Source organism: Stomoxys calcitrans, chromosome 4 (assembly GCF_963082655.1).
Source record: "Stomoxys calcitrans chromosome 4, idStoCalc2.1, whole genome shotgun sequence".
Taxonomy (NCBI): Eukaryota; Metazoa; Arthropoda; class Insecta; order Diptera; family Muscidae; genus Stomoxys; species Stomoxys calcitrans.
Window position 1 is genome coordinate 149,728,913 of NC_081555.1, and position 23,938 is coordinate 149,752,850.

At 34.7% G+C, this 23,938-nt stretch overlaps 1 protein-coding gene across 1 annotated transcript; it reads right to left on the reverse strand.

The window, feature by feature from the left end:
- Window positions 1-888: 888 nt before the first annotated feature.
- On the reverse strand, window positions 889-7,129 carry LOC106095146 (D-aspartate oxidase). The gene is made up of 5 exons (XM_013262389.2): window positions 6,687-7,129; window positions 6,420-6,629; window positions 1,479-1,775; window positions 1,213-1,406; window positions 889-1,152 (listed from the first exon to the last, which is right to left on the reverse strand). The coding sequence occupies exons 1-5, from the start codon at window positions 6,881-6,883 to the stop codon at window positions 1,019-1,021; spliced, it is 1,032 nt and encodes a 343-aa protein (XP_013117843.2). The 5' UTR covers window positions 6,884-7,129; the 3' UTR covers window positions 889-1,018.
- Window positions 7,130-23,938: the final 16,809 nt, after the last annotated feature.

Genomic DNA, 23,938 nt, shown 5'->3' on the forward strand with positions numbered 1-23,938 from the left:
ATAATTTCTTTATCAAATTTGTTGGTCACCGGTGCGTATAATTATTATTTTTTCCAATGCCATATATGCCATACGTTATACGCCACCCTGGTCACTTAGATTCAGTATCAAAATACTTGCCAAATAATTATGTGCAAGTCAAATCACTAAATGAAGGGTGGTACAAACATTATGGCCACTGAACCATGACAGTAGATTGATAGCAACAAAATATTCACTACAAAATTGTGTTGCAAATGCTAATTTTTTGTTTTTGAACCTGGCGCTTGTGAACTTTGAAATCCAAAATCGGTTTATTGGGTTGCCCAAAAAGTAATTGCGGATCAAATGCAAGTCAAATCGCCAAATCAAGGGTGGTACAAACATTATGGCCACTGGACCATGACCGTAGACATAGCACGCATTACTGACCAAATTGACTGCAACAAAATATTCACTACAAAATAGTGTTACGAATGCTAGTTTTTTGTTTTTAAAAACAATGGTAAACCGGTACATTTTACAAAGCAAGCAACCTGGCGCTTGTAAACTTTGAAATCCAAAATCGGTTTATATTTAATGAAGGGCATTGATTTGGCAACTGCAGTTCAAAAACTTTGAGATAGACTTCGTTAACACAGCATTAACTACCATTCATATGCTGCCTTATATTCTAAAAAAATATCTTAGTTGAACCAGCCATCATGTATTCTAGTCAAATAAAATAAGAAATTGTAATCCTTGTGCTTCCACATTCATCACCACATTGCCGCATCAAGTGCCGACGGCATACTAAAGCCAACCATCTATAAGAGGTAATACCAAGCAACGAAAACTCGTCGAAAAAACGAAGTTTGCCCGCAAAAGAAACCACCAAATCCTGGCAAACATGCAAAGAGTAAAACCCAATTCCCAGCAGCAATGTTGCCAGCAACATTGTTGCCCGCAACATTAGTTTATTAAACATGTATACAGCCAAAACACACATTTAATGTTGCTTAACAGGCTGACAAATGTTAACTACACAAACTGGAGTTGATTATAATTTCGATTTTTGTTGATGTAATTTCTCCATGGCCTTTTCCAATATATCCAATACCTCAGAGGCACAACCCCAGGCTAGAGTAACACCACTGCCACCATGGCCATAGTTATGAATAACCAATTGCTTATCTGCAAAGAGTAAAATATAATAAAATCAACTAAAATAAACACATTTCTGGGGCTAACTACCAAATTGCTCTGACTCTAAACGCAAATTGGGTCTTCCCGGCCTTTGTCCCACCCAATCAAACATATGGGTGGCCTTTTCCAGGGGAGGCACTAACTGATTACAACCTTCTACTATGAATTTCTTATCATTGGGACATACTGAAATATTAAAATCATTTTCCTGATGGGTTCCTCCCAGAACCACAGAGTCCATGCTGTTAAAATTTTACCAAATTATGAAAATTATTAAATTTTGTTTTGTGTTACAAAAAAAATCGTATTCATACTTGGGTATAATATAGTTTCCATCATCACTCTCATCCAGCAACACATAGTACAACCATGGAGCCCTTACTCTACTCACTTGACCACGCACCGGATACATTTTCTCATCCCCCAGCAATTTGAAAGATCCCAGTCCTGTACAATTGACAATCACCTCATAGTTTGTATTTTCGCAAAATTCCGTAAGGCTTTCAATTTTCTGCTTGACAATATGGCCTCCACGCTTCTCAAAACGTTTCATGAGATAGGGCAACAGTTTTCGTGGTTCTGAGGTATAGGTGACAAAATGTAAACCAGATCTGGAAAGAAATAATACAATGTACTTTTAACCTAAAGGTTTGATATCTTAATACCCACAACCGAAAGGCGGGGGTATAATCAATTTTTTATTCCGTTTGCAACACCTCGACATATAGATTTGATAGATTCAAAACGAAATCACGCAACTGTCTTTGACAAATAAGGTTGGGCCAAATCTTGGGAACCCACCACCAGGGATTTTGCCAAAAATATGGGAGCTATGGGTTGCCCAAAAAGTAATTGCGGATTTTTCATATAGTCGGCGTTGACAAATTTTTTCACAGCTTGTGACTCTGTAATTGCATTCTTTCTTCTGTCAGTTATCAGCTGTTACTTTTAGCTTGCTTTAGAAAAAAAGTGTAAAAAAAGTATATATGATTAAAGTTCATTCTAAGTTTTATTAAAAATGCATTTACTTTCTTTAAAAAAATCCGCAATTACTTTTTGGGCAACCCAATATATCTAGTTATAGACCAAATTGGACCGTACTTGGTGCAGTTATTGAGATTCATAATAGAACACTATATGCCAATTTTCAGCCAAATCGGATAAAAATCGCGGCATGTAAGGATTTAAAAGTGAAATCGGGAGACTGGTTTATATGGGAGCTATATCATGTTCTTGAACGATTTGAACCGTACTTGGCACAATTGTTGAGAGTCATAACAGAACACCATGTAAACAATTTCAGCCAAATCGGATGAAAATTGCGGCTTCCAGGGGCTTAGGAAATCAAATCGGGAGATCGGTTTATATGGGAGCTACATCAGGTTATAGACCGATTTAGACTCCACTTGGCACAGTTTGGCTATTACAGAATATTTGTTCCACTAGCCGAATGTAGAATAGCGTTCCAAGCGCCTCGATCTTCTGCGCTCATTCTAAAATCTCTGACACCCAGTTTCGAGATGTCTCCTATCACTCGATCTTTCCATCGGGCTTTTGGTCTTCCCGGTTTGCGTGTACCTTCAAAAGACTTCTTTGCTGGAGCTATTTCATGCATTCTGACAACATGACCTAGCCAATGCAGCCGTTGTATTTTGATAAGTGTAGCTATGCTATCGTCGTCATACAGCTCGTGGTTCATACGTCGCCTGTATTCTCCGTTAACGCAAAGTGTTCCATATATTTTACGAAGAATCTTTCTCTCAAATACTCCAAGTACTGCCTCGTCTGCTTTCACAAGTACCCATGATTCAGAACTATTGGGTTGCCCAAAAAGTAATTGCGGATTTTTCATATAGTCGGCGTTGACAATTTTTTTCACAGCTTGTGACTCTGTAATTGCATTCTTTCTTCTGTCAGTTATCAGCTGTTACTTTAAGCTTGCTTTAGAAAAAAAGTGTAAAAAAAGTATATTTGATTAAAGTTCATTCTAAGTTTTATTAAAAATGCATTTACTTTCTTTTAAAAAATCCGCAATTACTTTTTGGGCAACCCAATATATAACAGCACGGGTAGTATCAGTGTCTTGTATAGTGTAATCTTCGTCTGTCGAGAGGTGGCCTTGTTTCTTAACTGCTTATTTAGTCCAAAGCAGCATCTGTTTGCCAGTATTATTCTTCGCTTAATCTCAAAACTGGCCATTCGTTTTAGTTACGGTGGTGCCGAGGTAGATATAGCTACTGACTGTCTCAAAGGTGTGGTTCCCAACTTTCTCCATTTTCTTTATCTGCTCGGTTGGGCAAGGCGTTTTGGGAGTTGAAACCATACATTTCGTCTTATCTCCATTTACTGCCAGACCCATATTCACTGACCCTCTTTCGATTCTTTCATAGGCTACAGTTACCACTTCCGGTGACCGACCTATGATATCGATGTCGTCGGCATAGGCGAGTAGCATGTGTTCTCTTGTGATTAGTGTGCCATATCCATGCACATTTGCATCTCTTAAAATCTTCTCCAGCAGGATATTAAAGACATCACACGATAGGCTGTCTCCTTATCTGAAACCTCGTTTGGAATTAAATGTTTTGGAGAGACTCTTTCCTATTCTTATTGAGGAACGTGTATCAGCCAGTGTCATCCTGCAGAGTCTCTTTAGTTTGCAGGGATACCAAACTCAGACATGGCTTGAAATACCTTTCAACGTAAAGTAGTATCAAAGGCGGCTTTGTAGTCAATAAAGAGATGGTAGGAGTTGATTTGTCCTTCTCGGGTCTTTTCCAGGATGTGGAGCAGTGTGAATATCTGGTCTAGGGTGGATTTACCAGGTCTAAAGTCGCATTAGTAAAGCCCAATTATCTCATTCACCTTAGGTTTTAAACTTTCACACAGTGCGCTCGAGAGTATCTTGTATGCGATGGGGAGGAGACATTTTCCTCTGTAGTTGGCAAATTCCGTCTTGTCTCGTTTCTTGTGTACGAGACATAGTATGCTGAGGTTCCAATCATCGGGTTTGCATTCTTCTAGCCAGATTGCGCAGATAAGTTGATGTATACGCCTTATCAGTGCATCGCCTCCGGTCTTAAATAGTTCAGCGGGTAACCCGTCGGTTCCTACTGCCTTGTTATTCTTTAGTCGGGTCACTACTACTTGGACCTCATGCTGACTAGGAGGTAAACATTCTATACCATCATCAGGGATTGGTTTTGCGGTATCCTCTTCGCCGCCAACATCAGACACTAGAAGTTGGGTAAAATGTTATTTCCTCATATACTCAGCATGTTATTTGTGTCAGTTGTCAGATTTCCATTTTGTCTCCGCAGGAAGATGTTTAATTCTTTGGTAGAATTTCCGGACTTCATTCTGACTCCTGTACATCTCAATGCGCTCACACTCACTTTTTTCCATTTCCTTTTTCTTCCTGCAGAATAAACGTTTCTCCTCTCTCTATTTCTCCCCATACCTCACCTTCATCTGGCGCTTGGCTACTGATTGCAGAGTTGCTCTATATGCCGCATTCTTGGCTTCAGTAGCATCTCGACACTCTTGATCGTATCATGGATTTCTTGGAGGAGGCTTCCGGTACCCTAGTACGGATTTCGCGGCAATTTCCATGGAGTGAGCAATAGTTCGCCAATGCGCCATTATATAGGAGGCCACCGTAGCGCAGAGGTTAGCATGTCCGTCTATGACGCTAAACGCCTGGGTTCGAATCCTGGCGAGACCATCAGAAAAAATTTTCAACGGTGGTTTTCCCCTCCTAATGCTGGCAACATTTGTGAGGTACTATGCCATATTAAACTTCTCGGGAAAGAGGTGTCGCACTGTTTGCCCCTGTTCCATAGTGGAATGTTCATGGGCAAAATTTTGCATTATATCATCGGAACAAGGAGTGCTTTCATCAAGCAGTTGGTTCAGTCGCGTGAAGTATGCCGCTGCCATTTGGTGTGTTTGCAGCTTTTCAATGTCCAGCTTCCGTGCAGTGTCAGATCGTGCTATCCTCGCCATGTTCAAACGGTTGCGAACCTTTGATGCAACAAGGTAATGATTAGAATCTGTATTCGCTCCACAGATCGATCGTACATCTAACACGCTGGATGAATGCCTTCCATCAATCACAACGTCATCAAATTGGATTCTCATGTTTTGATCGGGTGACAGCCATGTGGCTTTGTGAATATTTTTATGTTGAAATCTGGTGCTACTAACTACCATGTTTTTTGCCGCGGCGAAATCTATCAGCCTCAACCCATTACTGGACGTTATCTCGTGGAGGCTAAACTTTCCGACTTTTGGACCAAAAATATCTTCCTTGCCTATCTTCGCATTAAAATCTGCCAGAACGATTTTAATACCATGGGCGGGGCAGCTGTCATATTCTTTCTCTAGGCGCTCGTATAAAATATCCTTGGTCTGCTCGTCGTTGTCTTCCGCCGGGACATGGACACAAATAAGGCTGATGATGAAGAATTTGACTTTTATGCCGATTGTGGCTAGCCTCTCATCCAACGGAGTAAAGCTGGAGACAAGGTGTTTCAGTCTCCTACTAACCACAAATCCACAGCCAAATTCATGCCTCGTGTTATGGCAGCTGTGGGATAGTTCGTCACCGTTTGGTGTTGTAGTGACGCCATTCCCAGTCCATCGCACTTCCTATAAGGCGGTAATATCTGCCTTGTACTTCTCTAATACATCCGCCAGAGCCTATATTGCACTTTCTCTATAAAGAGTGCGAATATTTCAGGTGCAGATCCGCAAATCATGCTCCTTTTTTCGTTTGTTTGGGTCGTCCACGTTGGGGGGGTCCGTTTTTACTATTCCTTTGTTTCTCATAGTAGCTCTCAGTTTTCCGGTGGCGGGTTACTGGCCCAGCGCCCCAACCGCATGGGTTTTGTGGGATTGCACATGTATCCCTCGTTGTGGCGAGCCGCTTGCTCCAAGATCCGACGTTCGCCGCCATCCGCCCTTAAGCTGAGAACAGACCCTGATGTTGGCCATTGGTTATTTGAAGGCGCCAAAAACTCGCCTTGTCTAGAGTATCATTGGCACTCAGTATTTAATTAAGAGCCAGTGCCATCTGACTGCTCACTGAGACTCTCCTCACGAAAATCGATGACTGCCCGCTGCCTGTCACGGCATAAAATTCTTTCAATTTAATTACCAGCAGTCCAGAGCGGTAATGCACACTAAAACCTCTCTCTCTCCCTCTCTCTCTCTCTCCTTCTCTCTCTCAAACACACACACACACAAGTACTTACTTAAATTTCTTGTCTCTATTGGCATTATACTCATCAAGCAGTTTTTGGGGAACCTCTTGACAGCCATACACAATATCTCGCCAGAAATCAGCAACCGGCGTATCAGTTGTAGTCACACGTATGACTGGAATCAAACAAATGCCAGCCTCGCCGGCATCTTCAGACAACCATAGTTCTTGTAAAAAATCATGCATTCCCTTGGACCATTTGCTGGAATACAATAAAAGTCACCCATTAACACCTCCAAAGAAAACCCCGCTTACTTACTTAACACTGCTAGCGGGTGTTTTGCCCAACAAATAAGGTCCCCACAAACCAGCCGAACCATCTCCCGTGGTGTTTGGTGAAAAATCTTCGGACAACACTGTCACCTCAATGGGTTGATTGCGTTGCTGAAAGTGTTCTTGAATTCTTACAGCACAACTGAAACCATTAATACCTCCTCCCAAAATAGCCACACGCATCTTCTTATAGGTCTATGTCCCACCGAAATCAAAAAATGACTGAATGACACGATAGCCATATGAGACGCTTATCAGCAGGCAGTGCAAAATGCAGCCGGCTATCGCTTTGTTTTTGTTGTTTTCTTTTATTTTTTTTATTTTGATTTAATGATGTTGTTGTTGCTTTATAATCTAAGGCAAATAAGTTTCACTCACTTCAGCTGTTAAGTTATGCTGATAACCCAAAGCGACGACCCTATAAATGGTCATATAAAAGTTTTTTTTTGTGTTCGAAACAATTAAAATTAAATTTGTTTTCTAAATTTTGAGATAAACTATTGAAATGTGATTAAGTCTTTCATTTGTTAATCGTTTTAAAGAACAGGTAAAATAGGTAACCAAGCAGTTGTCGTTCACATGCTACATACCACAGTGGTTCAAAATTCAAACAGTGATAAAAAGTCAACAATTTTCAATTTTCATGCCATCTTAAGCCATTTTTAAGTAAAATTTCGATTTTTAATGGATTTTCAAAAAAAATTTTAATTTTTTAATGGAGTCACGAATTAAGGCCCATTTCCCTCTAGGACGCATAGTTAAGGAGATACAGCCATTTTAAGTTTTCCAAGTGAAATTTCGATATTTAATACATTTTCAAAGAAATTTTTAGTTTTTTAATGGAGTCACGAATTAAGGCCCGTTTTCCTCTAGGACGCATAGTTAAGGAGATACAGCCATTTTAAGTTTTCCAAGTGAAATTTCAATATTTAATGGATTTTCAAAGAAATTTTAATTTTTTAATGGAGACACGACTGAAGGCCTGTTTCCCTCTAGCACGCATAGTTAAGGAGATACAGCCATTTTAAGTTTTCCAAGTGAAATTTCGATTTATATTGGATTTTCAAAGAAATTATTAATATTTTAATGGAGTCACGAATTAATGCCCGTTTCCCTCTAGGACGCATAGTTAAGGAGATACAGCCATTTTAAGTTTCCCAAGTGAAATTTCGATATTTAATGGATTTTCAAAGAAATTTTTAATTTTTCAATGGAGTCACGAATTAAGGCCCGTTTTCCTCTAGGACGCATAGTTAAGGAGATACAGGCATTTTAAGTTTTCCAAGTGAAATTTCGATTTATATTGGATTTTCAAAGAAATTATTAATATTTTAATGGAGTCACGAATTAATGCCCGTTTCCCTCTAGGACGCATAGTTAAGGAGATACAGCCATTTTAAGTTTTCCAAGTGAAATTTCGATTTATATTGGATTTTCAAAGAAATTATTAATATTTTAATGGAGTCACGAATTAATGCCCGTTTCCCTCTAGGACGCATAGTTAAGGAGATACAGCCATTTTAAGTTTCCCAAGTGAAATTTCGATATTTAATGGATTTTCAAAGAAATTTTTAATTTTTCAATGGAGTCACGAATTAAGGCCCGTTTTCCTCTAGGACGCATAGTTAAGGAGATACAGCCATTTTAAGTTTTCCAAGTGAAATTTCGATTTATATTGGATTTTCAAAGAAAATTTTAATGGAGTCACGAATTAAGGCCCGTTTTCCTCTAGGACGCATAGTTATGGAGATACAGCCATTTTAAGTTTTCCAAGTGAAATTTCGATATTTAATGGATTTTCAAAGAAATTTTTAATTTTTTAATGGAGTAACGAATTAAGGCCCGTTTTCCTCTAGGACGCATAGTTAAGGAGATACAGCCATTTTAAGTTTTTCAAGTGAAATTTCGATATTTAATGGATTTTCAAAGAATTTTTTAATGGAGTCACGAATTAAGGCCCGTTTCCCTCTAGGACGCATAGTTAAGGAGATACAGCCATTTTAAGTTTTCCAAATGAAATTTCGATATTTAATTTATTTTCAAAGAAATTTTTAATTTTTTAGTGGAGTCACGAATTAAGGCCCATTTCCCTCTAGGACGCATAGTTAAGGAGATACAGCCATTTTAAGTTTTCCAAGTGAAATTTTGATTTATATTGGATTTTCAAAGAAATTTTTAATTTAAATGGAGTCACGAATTAGGGCCCGTTTCCCTCTAGGACGAATAGTTAAGGAGGTAGCCATTTTAAGTTTTCCAAGTGAAATTTCGATATTTAATGGATTTTCAAAGAAATGTTTAATTTTTTAATGGAGTCACGAATTAAGGCCCGTTTCCCTCTAGGACGCATAGTTAAGGAGATACAGCCATTTCAAGTGAAATTTCGCTATTTAATGGATTTTCAAAGAAATTTTTAATTTTTTAATGGAGTCACGAATTAAGGCCCATTTCCCTCTAGGACGCATAGTTAAGGAGATACAGCCATTTTAAGTTTTTCAAGTGAAATTTCGATATTTAATGGATTTTCAAAGAAATTTTTATTTTTTTAATGGAGTCACGAATTAAGGCCCGTTTCCCTCTAGGACGCATAGTTAAGGAGATACAGCCATTTTAAGTTTTCCAAGTGAAATTTCGATATTTAATGGATTTTCAAAGAAATTTTTATTTTTTAATGGAGTCACGAATTAAGGCCCGTTTCCCTCTAGGACGCATAGTTAAGGAGATACAGCCATTTTAAGTTTTCCAAGTGAAATTTCGATATTTAATGGATTTTCAAAGAAATTTTTATTTTTTTAATGGAGTCACGAATTAAGGCTCGTTTCCCTCTAAGACGCATAGTTAAGGAGATACAGCCATTTTAAGTTTTCCAAGTGAAATTTCGATATTTAATGGATTTTCAAAGAAATTTTTAATTTTTTAATGGAGTCACGAATTAAGGCCCATTTCCCTCTAGGACGCATAGTTAAGGAGATACAGCCATTTTAAGTTTTCCAAGTGAAATTTCGATATTTAATGGATTTTCAAAGAAATTTTTAATTTTTTAATGGAGTCACGAATTAAGGCCCATTTCCCTCTAGGACGCATAGTTAAGGAGATACAGCCATTTTAAGTTTTCCAAGTGAAATTTTGATTTATATTGGATTTTCAAAGAAATTTTTAATTTAAATGGAGTCACGAATTAGGGCCCGTTTCCCTCTAGGACGAATAGTTAAGGAGGTAGCCATTTTAAGTTTTCCAAGTGAAATTTCGATATTTAATGGATTTTCAAAGAAATGTTTAATTTTTTAATGGAGTCACGAATTAAGGCCCGTTTCCCTCTAGGACGCATAGTTAAGGAGATACAGCCATTTCAAGTGAAATTTCGCTATTTAATGGATTTTCAAAGAAATTTTTAATTTTTTAATGGAGTCACGAATTAAGGCCCATTTCCCTCTAGGACGCATAGTTAAGGAGATACAGCCATTTTAAGTTTTTCAAGTGAAATTTCGATATTTAATGGATTTTCAAACTAAATTTTTATTTTTTTAATGGAGTCACGAATTAAGGCCCGTTTCCCTCTAGGACGCATAGTTAAGGAGATACAGCCATTTTAAGTTTTCCAAGTGAAATTTCGATATTTAATGGATTTTCAAAGAAATTTTTATTTTTTAATGGAGTCACGAATTAAGGCCCGTTTCCCTCTAGGACGCATAGTTAAGGAGATACAGCCATTTTAAGTTTTCCAAGTGAAATTTCGATATTTAATGGATTTTCAAAGAAATTTTTATTTTTTTAATGGAGTCACGAATTAAGGCTCGTTTCCCTCAAAGACGCATAGTTAAGGAGATACAGCCATTTTAAGTTTTCCAAGTGAAATTTCGATATTTAATGGATTTTCAAAGAAATTTTTAATTTTTTAATGGAGTCACGAATTAAGGCCCATTTCCCTCTAGGACGCATAGTTAAGGAGATACAGCCATTTTAAGTTTTCCAAGTGAAATTTCGATATTTAATGGATTTTCAAAGAAATTTTTAATTTTTTAATGGAGTCACGAATTAAGGCCCATTTCCCTCTAGGACGCATAGTTAAGGAGATACAGCCATTTTAAGTTTTCCAAGTGAAATTTTGATTTATATTGGATTTTCAAAGAAATTTTTAATTTAAATGGAGTCACGAATTAGGGCCCGTTTCCCTCTAGGACGAATAGTTAAGGAGGTAGCCATTTTAAGTTTTCCAAGTGAAATTTCGATATTTAATGGATTTTCAAAGAAATGTTTAATTTTTTAATGGAGTCACGAATTAAGGCCCGTTTCCCTCTAGGACGCATAGTTAAGGAGATACAGCCATTTCAAGTGAAATTTCGCTATTTAATGGATTTTCAAAGAAATTTTTAATTTTTTAATGGAGTCACGAATTAAGGCCCATTTCCCTCTAGGACGCATAGTTAAGGAGATACAGCCATTTTAAGTTTTTCAAGTGAAATTTCGATATTTAATGGATTTTCAAACTAAATTTTTATTTTTTTAATGGAGTCACGAATTAAGGCCCGTTTCCCTCTAGGACGCATAGTTAAGGAGATACAGCCATTTTAAGTTTTCCAAGTGAAATTTCGATATTTAATGGATTTTCAAAGAAATTTTTATTTTTTAATGGAGTCACGAATTAAGGCCCGTTTCCCTCTAGGACGCATAGTTAAGGAGATACAGCCATTTTAAGTTTTCCAAGTGAAATTTCGATATTTAATGGATTTTCAAAAAAAATTTTATTTTTTAATGGAGTCACGAATTAAGGCCCGTTTCCCTCTAGGACGCATAGTTAAGGAGATACAGCCATTTTAAGTTTTTCAAGTGACATTTCGATATTTAATAGATTTTCAAAGAAATTTTTAATTTTTTAATGGAGTCACGAATGAAGGCCCATTTCCCTCTAGGACGCATAGTTAAGGAGATACAGCCATTTTAAGTTTTCCAAGTGAAATTTCGATATTTAATGGATTTTCAAACTAAATTTTTATTTTTTTAATGGAGTCACGAATTAAGGCCCGTTTCCCTCTAGGACGCATAGTTAAGGAGATACAGCCATTTTAAGTTTTCCAAGTGAAATTTCGATATTTAATGGATTTTCAAAGAAAATTTTTTTTTAATGGAGTCACGAATTAGGGCCCATTTCCCTCTAGGACGCATAGTTAAGGAGATACAGCTATTTTAAGTTTTCCAAGTGAAATTTCGATATTTAATGGATTTTCAAAGAAATTTTTATTTTTTTAATGGAGTCACGAATTAAGGCCCGTTTCCCTCTAGGACGCATAGTTAAGGAGATACAGCCATTTTAAGTTTTCCAAGTGAAATTTCGATATTTAATGGATTTTCAAAGAAAATCCGCTATTTAATGGATTTTCGCTATTTAATGGATTTTCAAAGAAATTTTTAATATTTTAATGGAGTCACGAATTAAGGCCCATTTCCCTCTAGGACGCATAGTTAAGGAGATACAGCCATTTTAAGTTTTTCAAGTGAAATTTCGATATTTAATGGATTTTCAAAGAAATTTTTATTTTTTTAATGGAGTCACGAATTAAGGCCAGTTTCCCTCTAGGACGCATAGTTAAGGAGATACAGCCATTTAAAGTTTTCCAAGTGAAATTTCGATATTTAATGGATTTTCAAACTAAATTTTTATTTTTTTAATGGAGTCACGAATTAAGGCCCGTTTCCCTCTAGGACGCATAGTTAAGGAGATACAGCCATTTTAAGTTTTCCAAGTGAAATTTCGATATTTAATGGATTTTCAAAGAAATTTTTAGTTTTTTAATGGAGTCACGAATGAAGGCCCGTTTCCCTCTAGGACGCATAGTTAAGGAGATACAGCCATTTTAAGTTTTCCAAGTGAGATTTCGATATTTAATGGATTTTCAAAGAAATTTTTATTTTTTTAATGGAGTCACGAATTAGGGCCCGTTTCCCTCTAGGACGCATAGTTAAGGAGATACAGCCATTTTAAGTTTTCCAAGTGAAATTTCGATTTATATTGGATTTTCAAACTAAATTTTTATTTTTTTAATGGAGTCACGAATTAAGGCCCGTTTCCCTCTAGGACGCATAGTTAAGGAGATACAGCCATTTTAAGTTTTCCAAGTGAAATTTCTATATTTAATGGATTTTCAAAGAAAATTTTTTTTTAATGGAGTCACGAATTAGGGCCCATTTCCCTCTAGGACGCATAGTTAAGGAGATACAGCCATTTTAAGTTTTCCAAGTGAAATTTCGATATTTAATGGATTTTCAAAGAAATTTTTAATTTTTTAATGGAGTCACGAATTAAGGCCCGTTTCCCTCTAGGACGCATAGTTAAGGAGATACAGCCATTTTAAGTTTTCCAAGTGAAATTTCGATATTTAATGGATTTTCAAAGAAATTTTTAATTTTTTAATGGAGTCACGAATTAAGGCCCGTTTCCCTCTAGGACGCATAGTTAAGGAGATACAGCCATTTTAAGTTTTCCAAGTGAAATTTCGATATTTAATGGATTTCAAAGAAATTTTTATTTTTTTAATGGAGTCACGAATTAAGGCCCGTTTCCCTCTAGGACGCATAGTTAAGGAGATACAGCCATTTTAGGTTTCCCAAGTGAAATTTCGATATTTAATAGATTTTCAAAGAAATTTTTATTTTTTTAATGGAGTCACGAATTAAGGCCCGTTTCCCTCTAGGACGCATAGTTAAGGAGATACAGCCATTTATAGTATTCCAAGTGAAATTTCGATATTTAATGGATTTTCAAAGAAATTTTTAATTTTTTAATGGAGTCACGAATGAAGGCCCGTTTCCCTCTAGGACGTATAGTTAAGGAGATACAGCCATTTTAAGTTTTCCAATTGAAATTTCGAAATTTAATGGGTTTTCAAAGAATTAATTAATTTTTTAATGGAGTCACGAATTAAGGCCCGTTTCCCTCTAGGACGCATAGTTAAGGAGATACAGCCATTTTAAGTTTTCCAAGTGAAATTTCGATATTTAATGGATTTTCAAAGAAATTTTTATTTATTTAATGGAGTCACGAATTAAGGCCCGTTTCCCTCTAGGACGCATAGTTAAGGAGATACAGCCATTTTAAGTTTTCCAAGTGAAATTTCGATATTTAATGGATTTTCAAAGAAATTTTTATTTTTTTAATGGAGTCACGAATTAAGGCCCGTTTCCCTCTAGGACGCATAGTTAAGGAGATACAGCCATTTTAAGTTTTCCAAGTAAAATTTAGATATTTAATGGATTTTCAAAGAAATTTTTATTTTTTTAATGGAGTCACGAATTAAGGCCCGTTTCCCTCTAGGACGCATAGTTAAGGAGATACAGCCATTTTAAGTTTTTCAAGTGAAATTTCGATATTTAATGGATTTTCAAAGAAATTTTTAATTTTTTAATGGAGTCACGAATGAAGGCCCGTTTCCCTCTAGGACGTATAGTTAAGGAGATACAGCCATTTTAAGTTTTCCAAGTGAGATTTCGATATTTAATGGATTTTCAAAGAAATTTTTAATTTTTTAATGGAGTCACGAATTAAGGCCCATTTCCCTCTAGGACGCATAGTTAAGGAGATACAGCCATTTTAAGTTTTCCAAGTGAAATTTCGATATTTAATGGACTTTCAAAGAAATTTTTATTTTTTTAATGGAGTCACGAATTAAGGCCCGTTTCCCTCTAGGACGCATAGTTAAGGAGATACAGCCATTTTAAGTTTTCCAAGTGACATTTCGATATTTAATGGATTTTCAAAGAAATTTTTATTTTTTTAATGGAGTCACGAATTAAGGCCCATTTCCCTCTAGGACGCATAGTTAAGGAGATACAGCCATTTTAAGTTTTCCAAGTGAAATTTCGATATTTAATGGATTTTCAAAGAAATTTTTAATTTTTTAATGGGGTCACGAATGAAGGCCCGTTTCCCTCTAGGACGCATAGTTAAGGAGATTCAGCCATTTTAAGTTTTCCAAGTGAGATTTCGATATTTAATTAATTTTCAAAGAAATTATTATATTTTTAATGGAGTACGAATTAAGGCCCGTTTCCCTCTAGGACGCATAGTTAAGGAGATACAGCCATTTTAAGTTTTCCAAGTGAAATTTCGATATATAATGGATTTTCAAAGAAATTTTTATTTTTTTAATGGAGTCACGAATTAAGGCCCGTTTCCCTCTAGGACGCATAGTTAAGGAAATACAGCCATTTTAAGTTTTCCAAGTGAAATTTCGATATTTAATGGATTTTCAAAGAAATTTTTAATTTTTTAATGGAGTCACGAATTAAGGCCCGTTTTCCTCTAGGACGCATAGTTAAGGAGATACAGCCATTTTAAGTTTTCCAAGTGAAATTTCGATATTTAATGTATTTTCAAAGAAATTTTAAATTTTTTAATGGAGACACGAATTAAGGCCTTTTACCCTCTAGGACGCATAGTTAAGGAGATACAGCCATTTTAAGTTTTCCAAGTGAAATTTCGATATTTAATGGATTTTCAAAGAAATTTTTAATTTTTTAATGGAGTCACGAATTAAGGCCCGTTTCCCTCTAGGACGCATAGTTACGGAGATACAGCCATTTTAAGTTTTCCAAGTGAAATTTCGATATTTAATGGATTTTCAAAGAAATTTTTAATTTTTTAATGGAGTCACGAATTAAGGCCCGTTTTCCTCTAGGACGCATAGTTAAGGAGATACAGCCATTTTAAGTTTTCCAAGTGAAATTTCGATATTTAATGGATTTTCAAAGAAATTTTAAATTTTTTAATGGAGACACGAATTTAGGCCTTTTACCCTCTAGGACGCATAGTTAAGGAGATACAGCCATTTTAAGTTTTCCAAGTGAAATTTCGATATTTAATAGATTTTCAAAGAAATTTTTATTTTTTTAATGGAGTCACGAATTAAGGCCCGTTTCCCTCTAGGACGCATAGTTAAGGAGATACAGCCATTTTAAGTTTTCCAAGTGAAATTTCGATATTTAATGGATTTTCAAAGAAATTTTTAGTTTTTTAATGGAGTCACGAATGAAGGCCCGTTTCCCTCTAGGACGCATAGTTAAGGAGATACAGCCATTTTAAGTTTTCCAAGTGAGATTTCGATATTTAATGGATTTTCAAAGAAATTTTTATTTTTTTAATGGAGTCACGAATTAGGGCCCGTTTCCCTCTAGGACGCATAGTTAAGGAGATACAGCCATTTTAAGTTTTCCAAGTGAAATTTCGATATTTAATGGATTTTCAAAGAAATTTTTATTTTTTTAATGGAGTCACGAATTAAGGCCCATTTCCCTCTAGGACGCATAGTTAAGGAGATACAGCCATTTTAAGTTTTCCAAGTGAAATTTCGATATTTAATGGATTTTCAAAGAAATTTTTAATTTTTTAATGGAGTCACGAATGAAGGCCCGTTTCCCTCTACGACGCATAGTTAAGGAGATACAGCCATTTTAAGTTTTCCAAGTGACATTTCGATATTTAATGGATTTTCAAAGAAATTTTTAATTTTTTAATGGAGTCACGAATTAAGGCCCGTTTCCCTCTAGGACGCATAGTTAAGGAGATACAGCCATTTAAAGTTTTCCAAGTGAAATTTTGATTTATATTGGATTTTCAAAGAAATTTTTAATTTAAATGGAGTCACGAATTAGGGCCCGTTTCCCTCTAGGACGAATAGTTAAGGAGATAGCCATTTTAAGTTTTCCAAGTGAAATTTCGATATTTAATGGATTTTCAAAGAAATTTTTATTTTTTTAATGGAGTCACGAATTAAGGCCCGTTTCCCTCTAGGACGCATAGTTAAGGAGATACAGCCATTTTAAGTTTTCCAAGTGAAATTTCGATATTTAATGGATTTTCAAAGAAATTTTTATTTTTTTAATGGAGTCACGAATTAAGGCCCATTTCCCTCTAGGACGCATAGTTAAGGAGATACAGCCATTTTAAGTTTTCCAAAAGAAATTTCGATATTTAATGGATTTTCAAAGAAATTTTTAATTTTTTAATGGAGTCACGAATGAAGGCCCGTTTCCCTCTAGGACGCATAGTTAAGGAGATACAGCCATTTTAAGTTTTCCAAGTGAGATTTCGATATTTAATGGATTTTCAAAGAAATTTTTAATTTTTTAATAGAGTCACGAATTAGGGCCCGTTTCCCTCTAGGACGCATAGTTAAGGAGATACAGCCATTTAAAGTTTTCCAAGTGAAATTTTGATTTATATTGGATTTTCAAAGAAATTTTTAATTTAAATGGAGTCACGAATTAGGGCCCGTTTCCCTCTAGGACGAATAGTTAAGGAGATACAGCCATTTTAAGTTTTCCAAGTGAAATTTCGATTTATATTGGATTTTCAAAGAAATTTTTAATTTTTTAATGGAGTCACGAATTAAGGCCCGTTTCCCTCTAGGACGCATAGTTAAGGAGATACAGCCATTTTAAGTTTTCCAAGTGAAATTTCGATATTTAATGGATTTTCAAAGAAATTTTTAATTTTTTAATGGAGTCACGAATTTAGGCCCATTTCCCTCTGGGACGCATAGTTAAGGAGATACAGCCATTTTAAGTTTTCCAAGTGAGATTTCGATATTTGATGGATTTTCAAAGAAATTTTTAATTTTTTAATGGAGTCACGAATTAAGGCCCGTTTCCCTCTAGGACGCATAGTTAAGGAGATACAGCCATTTTAAGTTTTCCAAGTGAAATTTCGATATTTAATGGATTTTCAAAGAAATTTTTAATTTTTTAATGGAGTCACGAATTTAGGCCCATTTCCCTCTAGGACGCATAGTTAAGGAGATACAGCCATTTTAAGTTTTCCAAGTGAGATTTCGATATTTAATGGATTTTCAAAGAAATTTTTAATTTTTTAATGGAGTCACGAATTAAGGCCCGTTTCCCTCTAGGACGCATAGTTAAGGAGATACAGCCATTTTAAGTTTTCCAAGTGAAATTTCGATATTTAATGGATTTTCAAAGAAATTCTTATTTTTTTAATGGAGTCACGAATTAAGGCCCGTTTCCCTCTAGGACGCATAGTTAAGGAGATACAGCCATTTTAAGTTTTCCAAGTGAAATTTCGATATTTAATGGATTTTCAAAGAAATTTTTATTTTTTTAATGGAGTCACGAATTAAGGCCCATTTCCCTCTAGGACGCATAGTTAAGGAGATACAGCCATTTTAAGTTTTCCAAGTGAAATTTCGATATTTAATGGATTTTCAAAGAAATTTTTAGTTTTTTAATGGAGTCACGAATTAAGGCCCATTTCTCTCTAGGACGCATAGTTAAGGAGATACAGCCATTTTAAGTTTTCCAAGTGAAATTTCGATATTTAATGGATTTTCAAAGAAATTTTTATTTTTTTAATGGAGTCACGAATTAAGGCCCGTTTCCCTCTAGGACGCATAGTTAAGGAGATACAGCCATTTTAAATTTTCCAATTGAAATTTCGAAATTTAATGGGTTTTCAAAGAATTAATTAATTTTTTAATGGAGTCACGAATTAAGGCCCGTTTCCCTCAAGGACGCATAGTTAAGGAGATACAGCCATTTTAAGTTTTCCAAGTGAAATTTCGATATTTAATGGATTTTCAAAGAAATTTTTAGTTTTTTAATGGAGTCACGAATTAAGGCCCATTTCTCTGTGAAATTTCGATATTTAATGGATTTTCAAAGAAATTTTTATTTTTTTAATGGAGTCACGAATTAAGGCCCGTTTCCCTCTAGGACGCATAGTTAGGGAGATACAGCCATTTTAAGTTTTCCAAGTAAAATTTCGATATTTAATGGATTTTCAAAGAAATTTTTATTTTTTTAATGGAGTCACGAATTGAGGCCCGTTTCCCTCTAGGACGCATAGTTAAGGAGATACAGCCATTTTAAGTTTTCCAAGTGAAATTTCGATATTTAATGGATTTTCAAAGAAATTTTTATTTTTTTAATGGAGTCACGAATTAAGGCCCGTTTCCCTCTAGGACGCATAGTTAAGGAGATACAGCCATTTTAAGTTTTCCAATTGAAATTTCGAAATTTAATGGGTTTTCAAAGAATTAATTAATTTTTTAATGGAGTCACGAATTAAGGCCCGTTTCCCTCTAGGACGCATAGTTAAGAAGATACAGCCATTTTAAGTTTTCCAAGTGAAATTTCGATATTTAATGGATTTTCAAAGAAATTTTTATTTTTTTAATGGAGTCACGAATTAAGGCCCGTTTCCCTCTAGGACGCATAGTTAAGGAGATACAGCCATTTTAAGTTTTCCAAGTGAAATTTCGATATTTAATGGATTTTCAAAGAAATTTTTAATTTTTTAATGGAGTCACGAATGAAGGCCCGTTTCCCTCTAGGACGAATAGTTAAGGAGATAGCCATTTTAAGTTTTCCAAGTGAAATTTCGATATTTAATGGATTTTCAAAGAAATTTTTAATTTTTAATGGAGTCACGAATTAAGGCCCATTTCCCTCTAGGACGCATAGTTAAGGAGATACAGCCATTTTAAGTTTTCCAAGTGAAATTTCGATATTTAATGGATTTTCAAAGAAATTTTTAATTTTTTAATGGAGTCACGAATGAAGGCCCGTTTCCCTCTAGGACGCATAGTTAAGAAGATACAGCCATTTTAAGTTTTCCAAGTGAAATTTCGATATTTAATGGATTTTCAAAGAAATTTTAAATTTTTTAATGGAGACACGAATTAAGGCCTTTTACCCTCTAGGACGCATAGTTAAGGAGATACAGCCATTTTAAGTTTTCCAAGTGAAATTTCATAAGGAGATACAGCCTTTTTAAGTTTTCAAAGTGAAATTTCGATATTTAATGGATTTTCAAAGAAATTTTTATTTTTTTAATGGAGTCACGAATTAGGGCCCGTTTCCCTCTAGGACGCATAGTTAAGGAGATACAGCCATTTTAAGTTTTCCAAGTGAAATTTCGATATTTAATGGATTTTCAAAGAAATTTTTATTTTTTAATGGAGTCACGAATTAAGGCCCGTTTCCCTCTAGGACGCATAGTTAAGGAGATACAGCCATTTTAAGTTTTCCAAGTGAAATTTTGATTTATATTGGATTTTCAAAGAAATTTTTAATTTAAATGGAGTCACGAATTAGGGCCTGTTTCCCTCTAGGACGAATAGTTAAGGAGATACAGCCATTTTAAGTTTTCCAAGTGAGATTTCGATATTTAATGGATTTTCAAAGAAATTTTTAATTTTTTAATGGAGTCACGAATTAAGGCCCGTTTCCCTCTAGGACGCATAGTTAAGGAGATACAGCCATTTTAAGTTTTCCAAGTGAAATTTCGATTTATATTGGATTTTCAAAGAAATTTTTCATTTTTTAATGGAGTCACGATTTAAGGCCCATTTCCCTCTAGGACGCATAGTTAAGGAGATACAGCCATTTTAAGTTTTCAAAGTGAAATTTCGATATTTAATGGATTTTCAAAGAAATTTTAAATTTTTTAATGGAGACACGAATTAAGGCCTTTTACCCTCTAGGACGCATAGTTAAGGAGATACAGCCATTTTAAGTTTTCCAAGTGAAATTTCGATATTTAATGGATTTTCAAAGAAATTTTTAATTTTTTAATGGAGTCACGAATTAAGGCCCGTTTCCCTCTAGGACGCATAGTTAAGGAGATACAGCCATTTTAAGTTTTCCAAGTGAGATTTCGATATTTAATGGATTTTCAAAGAAATTTTTAATTTTTAATGGAGTCACGAATTAAGGCCCATTTTCCTCTAGGACGCATAGTTAAGGAGATACAGCCTTTTTAAGTTTTCAAAGTGAAATTTCGATATTTAATGGATTTTCAAAGAAATTTTTATTTTTTTAATGGAGTCACGAATTAGGGCCCGTTTCCCTCTAGGACGCATAGTTAAGGAGATACAGCCATTTTAAGTTTTCCAAGTGAAATTTCGATATTTAATGGATTTTCAAAGAAATTTTTAATTTTTAGTGGAGTCACGAATTAAGGCCCATTTCCCTCTAGGACGCATAGTTAAGGAGATACAGCCATTTTAAGTTTTTCCAGGGAAATTTCGATATTTAATGGATTTTCAAAGAAATTTTTAATTTTTAGTGGAGTCACGAATTAAGGCCCATTTTCCTCTGGGACGCATAGTTAAGGAGATACAGCCATTTTAAGTTTTCCATGTGAAATTTCGATATTTAATGGATTTTCAAAGAAATTTTTAATTTTTTAATGGAGTCACGAATGAAGGCCCGTTTCCCTCTAGGACGCATAGTTAAGGAGATACAGCCATTTTAAGTTTTCCAAGTGAAATTTCGATATTTAATGGATTTTCAAAGAAATTTTTAATTTTTTAATGGAGTCACGAGTTAAGACCTGTTTTCCTCTAGGACGCATAGTTAAGGAGATACAGCCATTTTAAGTTTTCCAAGTTAAATTTCGATATTTAATGGATTTTCAAAGAAATTTTTAATTTTTTAGTGGAGTCACGAATTAAGGCCCATTTCCCTCTAGGACGCATAGTTAAGTAGATACAGCCATTTTAAGTTTACCAAGTGAAATTTCGATATTTAATGGATTTTCAAAGAAATTTTTAATTTTTCAGTGGAGTCACGAATTAAGGCCCGTTTCCCTCTAGGACGCATAGTTAAGGAGATACAGCCATTTTAAGTTTTCCAAGTGAAATTTCGACATTTAATGGATTTTCAAAGAAATTTTTAATTTTTTATTGGAGTCACGAATTAAGGCCCATTTCCCTCTAGTACGCATAGTTAAGGAGATACAGCAATTTTAAGTTTTCCATGTGAAATTTCGATATTTAATGGATTTTCAAAGAAAATTTTAATTTTTTATTGGAGTCACGAATTAAGGCCCATTTCCCTCTAGTACGCATAGTTAAGGAGATACAGCCATTTTAAGTTTTCCAAGTGAAATTTCGACATTTAATGGATTTTCAAAGAAATTTTTAATTTTTTATTGGAGTCACGAATTAAGGCCCATTTCCCTCTAGGACGCATAGTTAAGGAGATACAGCCATTTTAAGTTTTCCAAGTGAAATTTCGATATTTAATGGATTTTCAAAGAAAATTTTAATTTCTTATTGGAGTCACGAATTAAGGCCCGTTTCCCTCTAGGACGCATAGTTAAGGAGATACAGCCATTTTAAGTTTTCCAAGTGAAATTTCGATATTTAATGGATTTTCAAAGAAATTTTTAATTTTTAGTGGAGTCACGAATTAAGGCCCGTTTCCCTCTAGGACGCATAGTTATGGAGATACAGCCATTTTAAGTTTTCCAAGTGAAATTTCGATATTTAATGGATTTTCAAAGAAATTTTTAATTTTTCAATGGAGTCACGAATTAAGGCCCGTTTTCCTCTAGGACGCATAGTTAAGGAGATACAGTCATTTTAAGTTTTCCAAGTGAAATTTCGATATTTAATGGATTTTCAAAGAAATTTTTAATTTTTAGTGGAGTCACGAATTAAGGCCCGTTTCCTTCTAGGACGCATAGTTAAGGAGATACAGCCATTTTAAGTTTTCCAAGTGAAATTTCGATATTTAATGGATTTTCAAAGAAATTTTTAATTTTTAGTGGAGTCACGAATTAAGGCCCATTTCCCTCTAGGACGCATAGTTAAGGAGATACAGCCATTTTAAATTTTCCAAGTGAAATTTCGATATTTAATATAAGGAGATACAGCCATTTTAAATTTTCCAAGTGAAATTTCGATATTTAATGGATTTTCAAAGAAATTTTTAATTTTTAATGGAGTCACGAATTAAGGCCCGTTTTCCTCTAGGACGCATAGTTAAGGAGATACAGCCATTTTAAGTTTTCCAAGTGAAATTTCGATACATAAAAGATTTTCAAAGAAATTTTTAATTTTTTAATGGAATCACGAATTAAGGCCCGTTTCCCTCTAGGACGCATAGTTAAGGAGATACAGCCTTTTTAAGTTTTCCAAGTGAAATTTCGATATTTAATGGATTTTCAAAGAAATTTTTAATTTTTAGTGGAGTCACGAATTAAGGCCCGTTTCCCTCTAGGACGCATAGTTAAGGAGATACAGCCTTTTTAAGTTTTCCAAGTGAAATTTCGATATTTAATGGATTTTCAAAGAAATTTTTATTTTTTTAATGGAGTCACGAATTAGGGCCCGTTTCCCTCTAGGACGCATAGTTAAGGAGATACAGCCATTTTAAGTTTTCCAAGTGAAATTTCGATATTTAATGGATTTTCAAAGAAATTTTTATTTTTTTAATGGAGTCACGAATTAAGGCCCATTTCCCTCTAGGACGCATAGTTAAGGAGATACAGCCATTTTAAGTTTTCCAAGTGAAATTTCGATATTTAATGGATTTTCAAAGAAATTTTTATTTTTTTAATGGAGTCACGAATTAAGGCCCGTTTCCCTCTAGGACGCATAGTTAAGGAGATACAGCCATTTTAAGTTTTCCAAGTGAAATTTCGATATTTAATGGATTTTCAAAGAAATTTTTAGTTTTTTAATGGAGTCACGAATTAAGGCCCATTTCTCTCTAGGACGCATAGTTAAGGAGATACAGCCATTTTAAGTTTTTCAAGTGAAATTTCGATATTTAATGGATTTTCAAAGAAATTTTTATTTTTCTAATGGAGTCACGAATTAAGGCCCGTTTCCCTCTAGGACGCGTAGTTAAGGAGATACAGCCATTTTAAGTTTTCCAAGTGAAATTTCGCTATTTAATGGATTTTCAAAGAAATTTTTAATTTTTTTATGGAGTCACGAATTAAGGCCCGTTTCCCTCTAGGACGCATAGTTAAGGAGATACAGCCATTTTAAGTTTTCCAAGTGAAATTTCGATATTTAATGGATTTTCAAAGAAATTTTTATTTTTTTAATGGAGTCACGAATTAAGGCCCGTTTCCCTCTAGGACGCATAGTTAAGGAGATACAGCCATTTTAAGTTTTCCAAGTGAAATTTCGATATTTAATGGATTTTCAAAGAAATTTTTAATTTTTTAATGGAGTCACGAATTAAGGCCCGTTTCCCTCTAGGACGCGTAGTTAAGGAGATACAGCCATTTTAAGTTTCCCAAGTGAAATTTCGCTATTTAATGGATTTTCAAAGAAATTTTTAATTTTTTTATGGAGTCACGAATTAAGGCCCGTTTCCCTCTAGGACGCATAGTTAAGGAGATACAGCCATTTTAAGTTTTTCAAGTGAAATTTCGATATTTAATGGATTTTCAAAGAAATTTTTATTTTTCTAATGGAGTCACGAATTAGG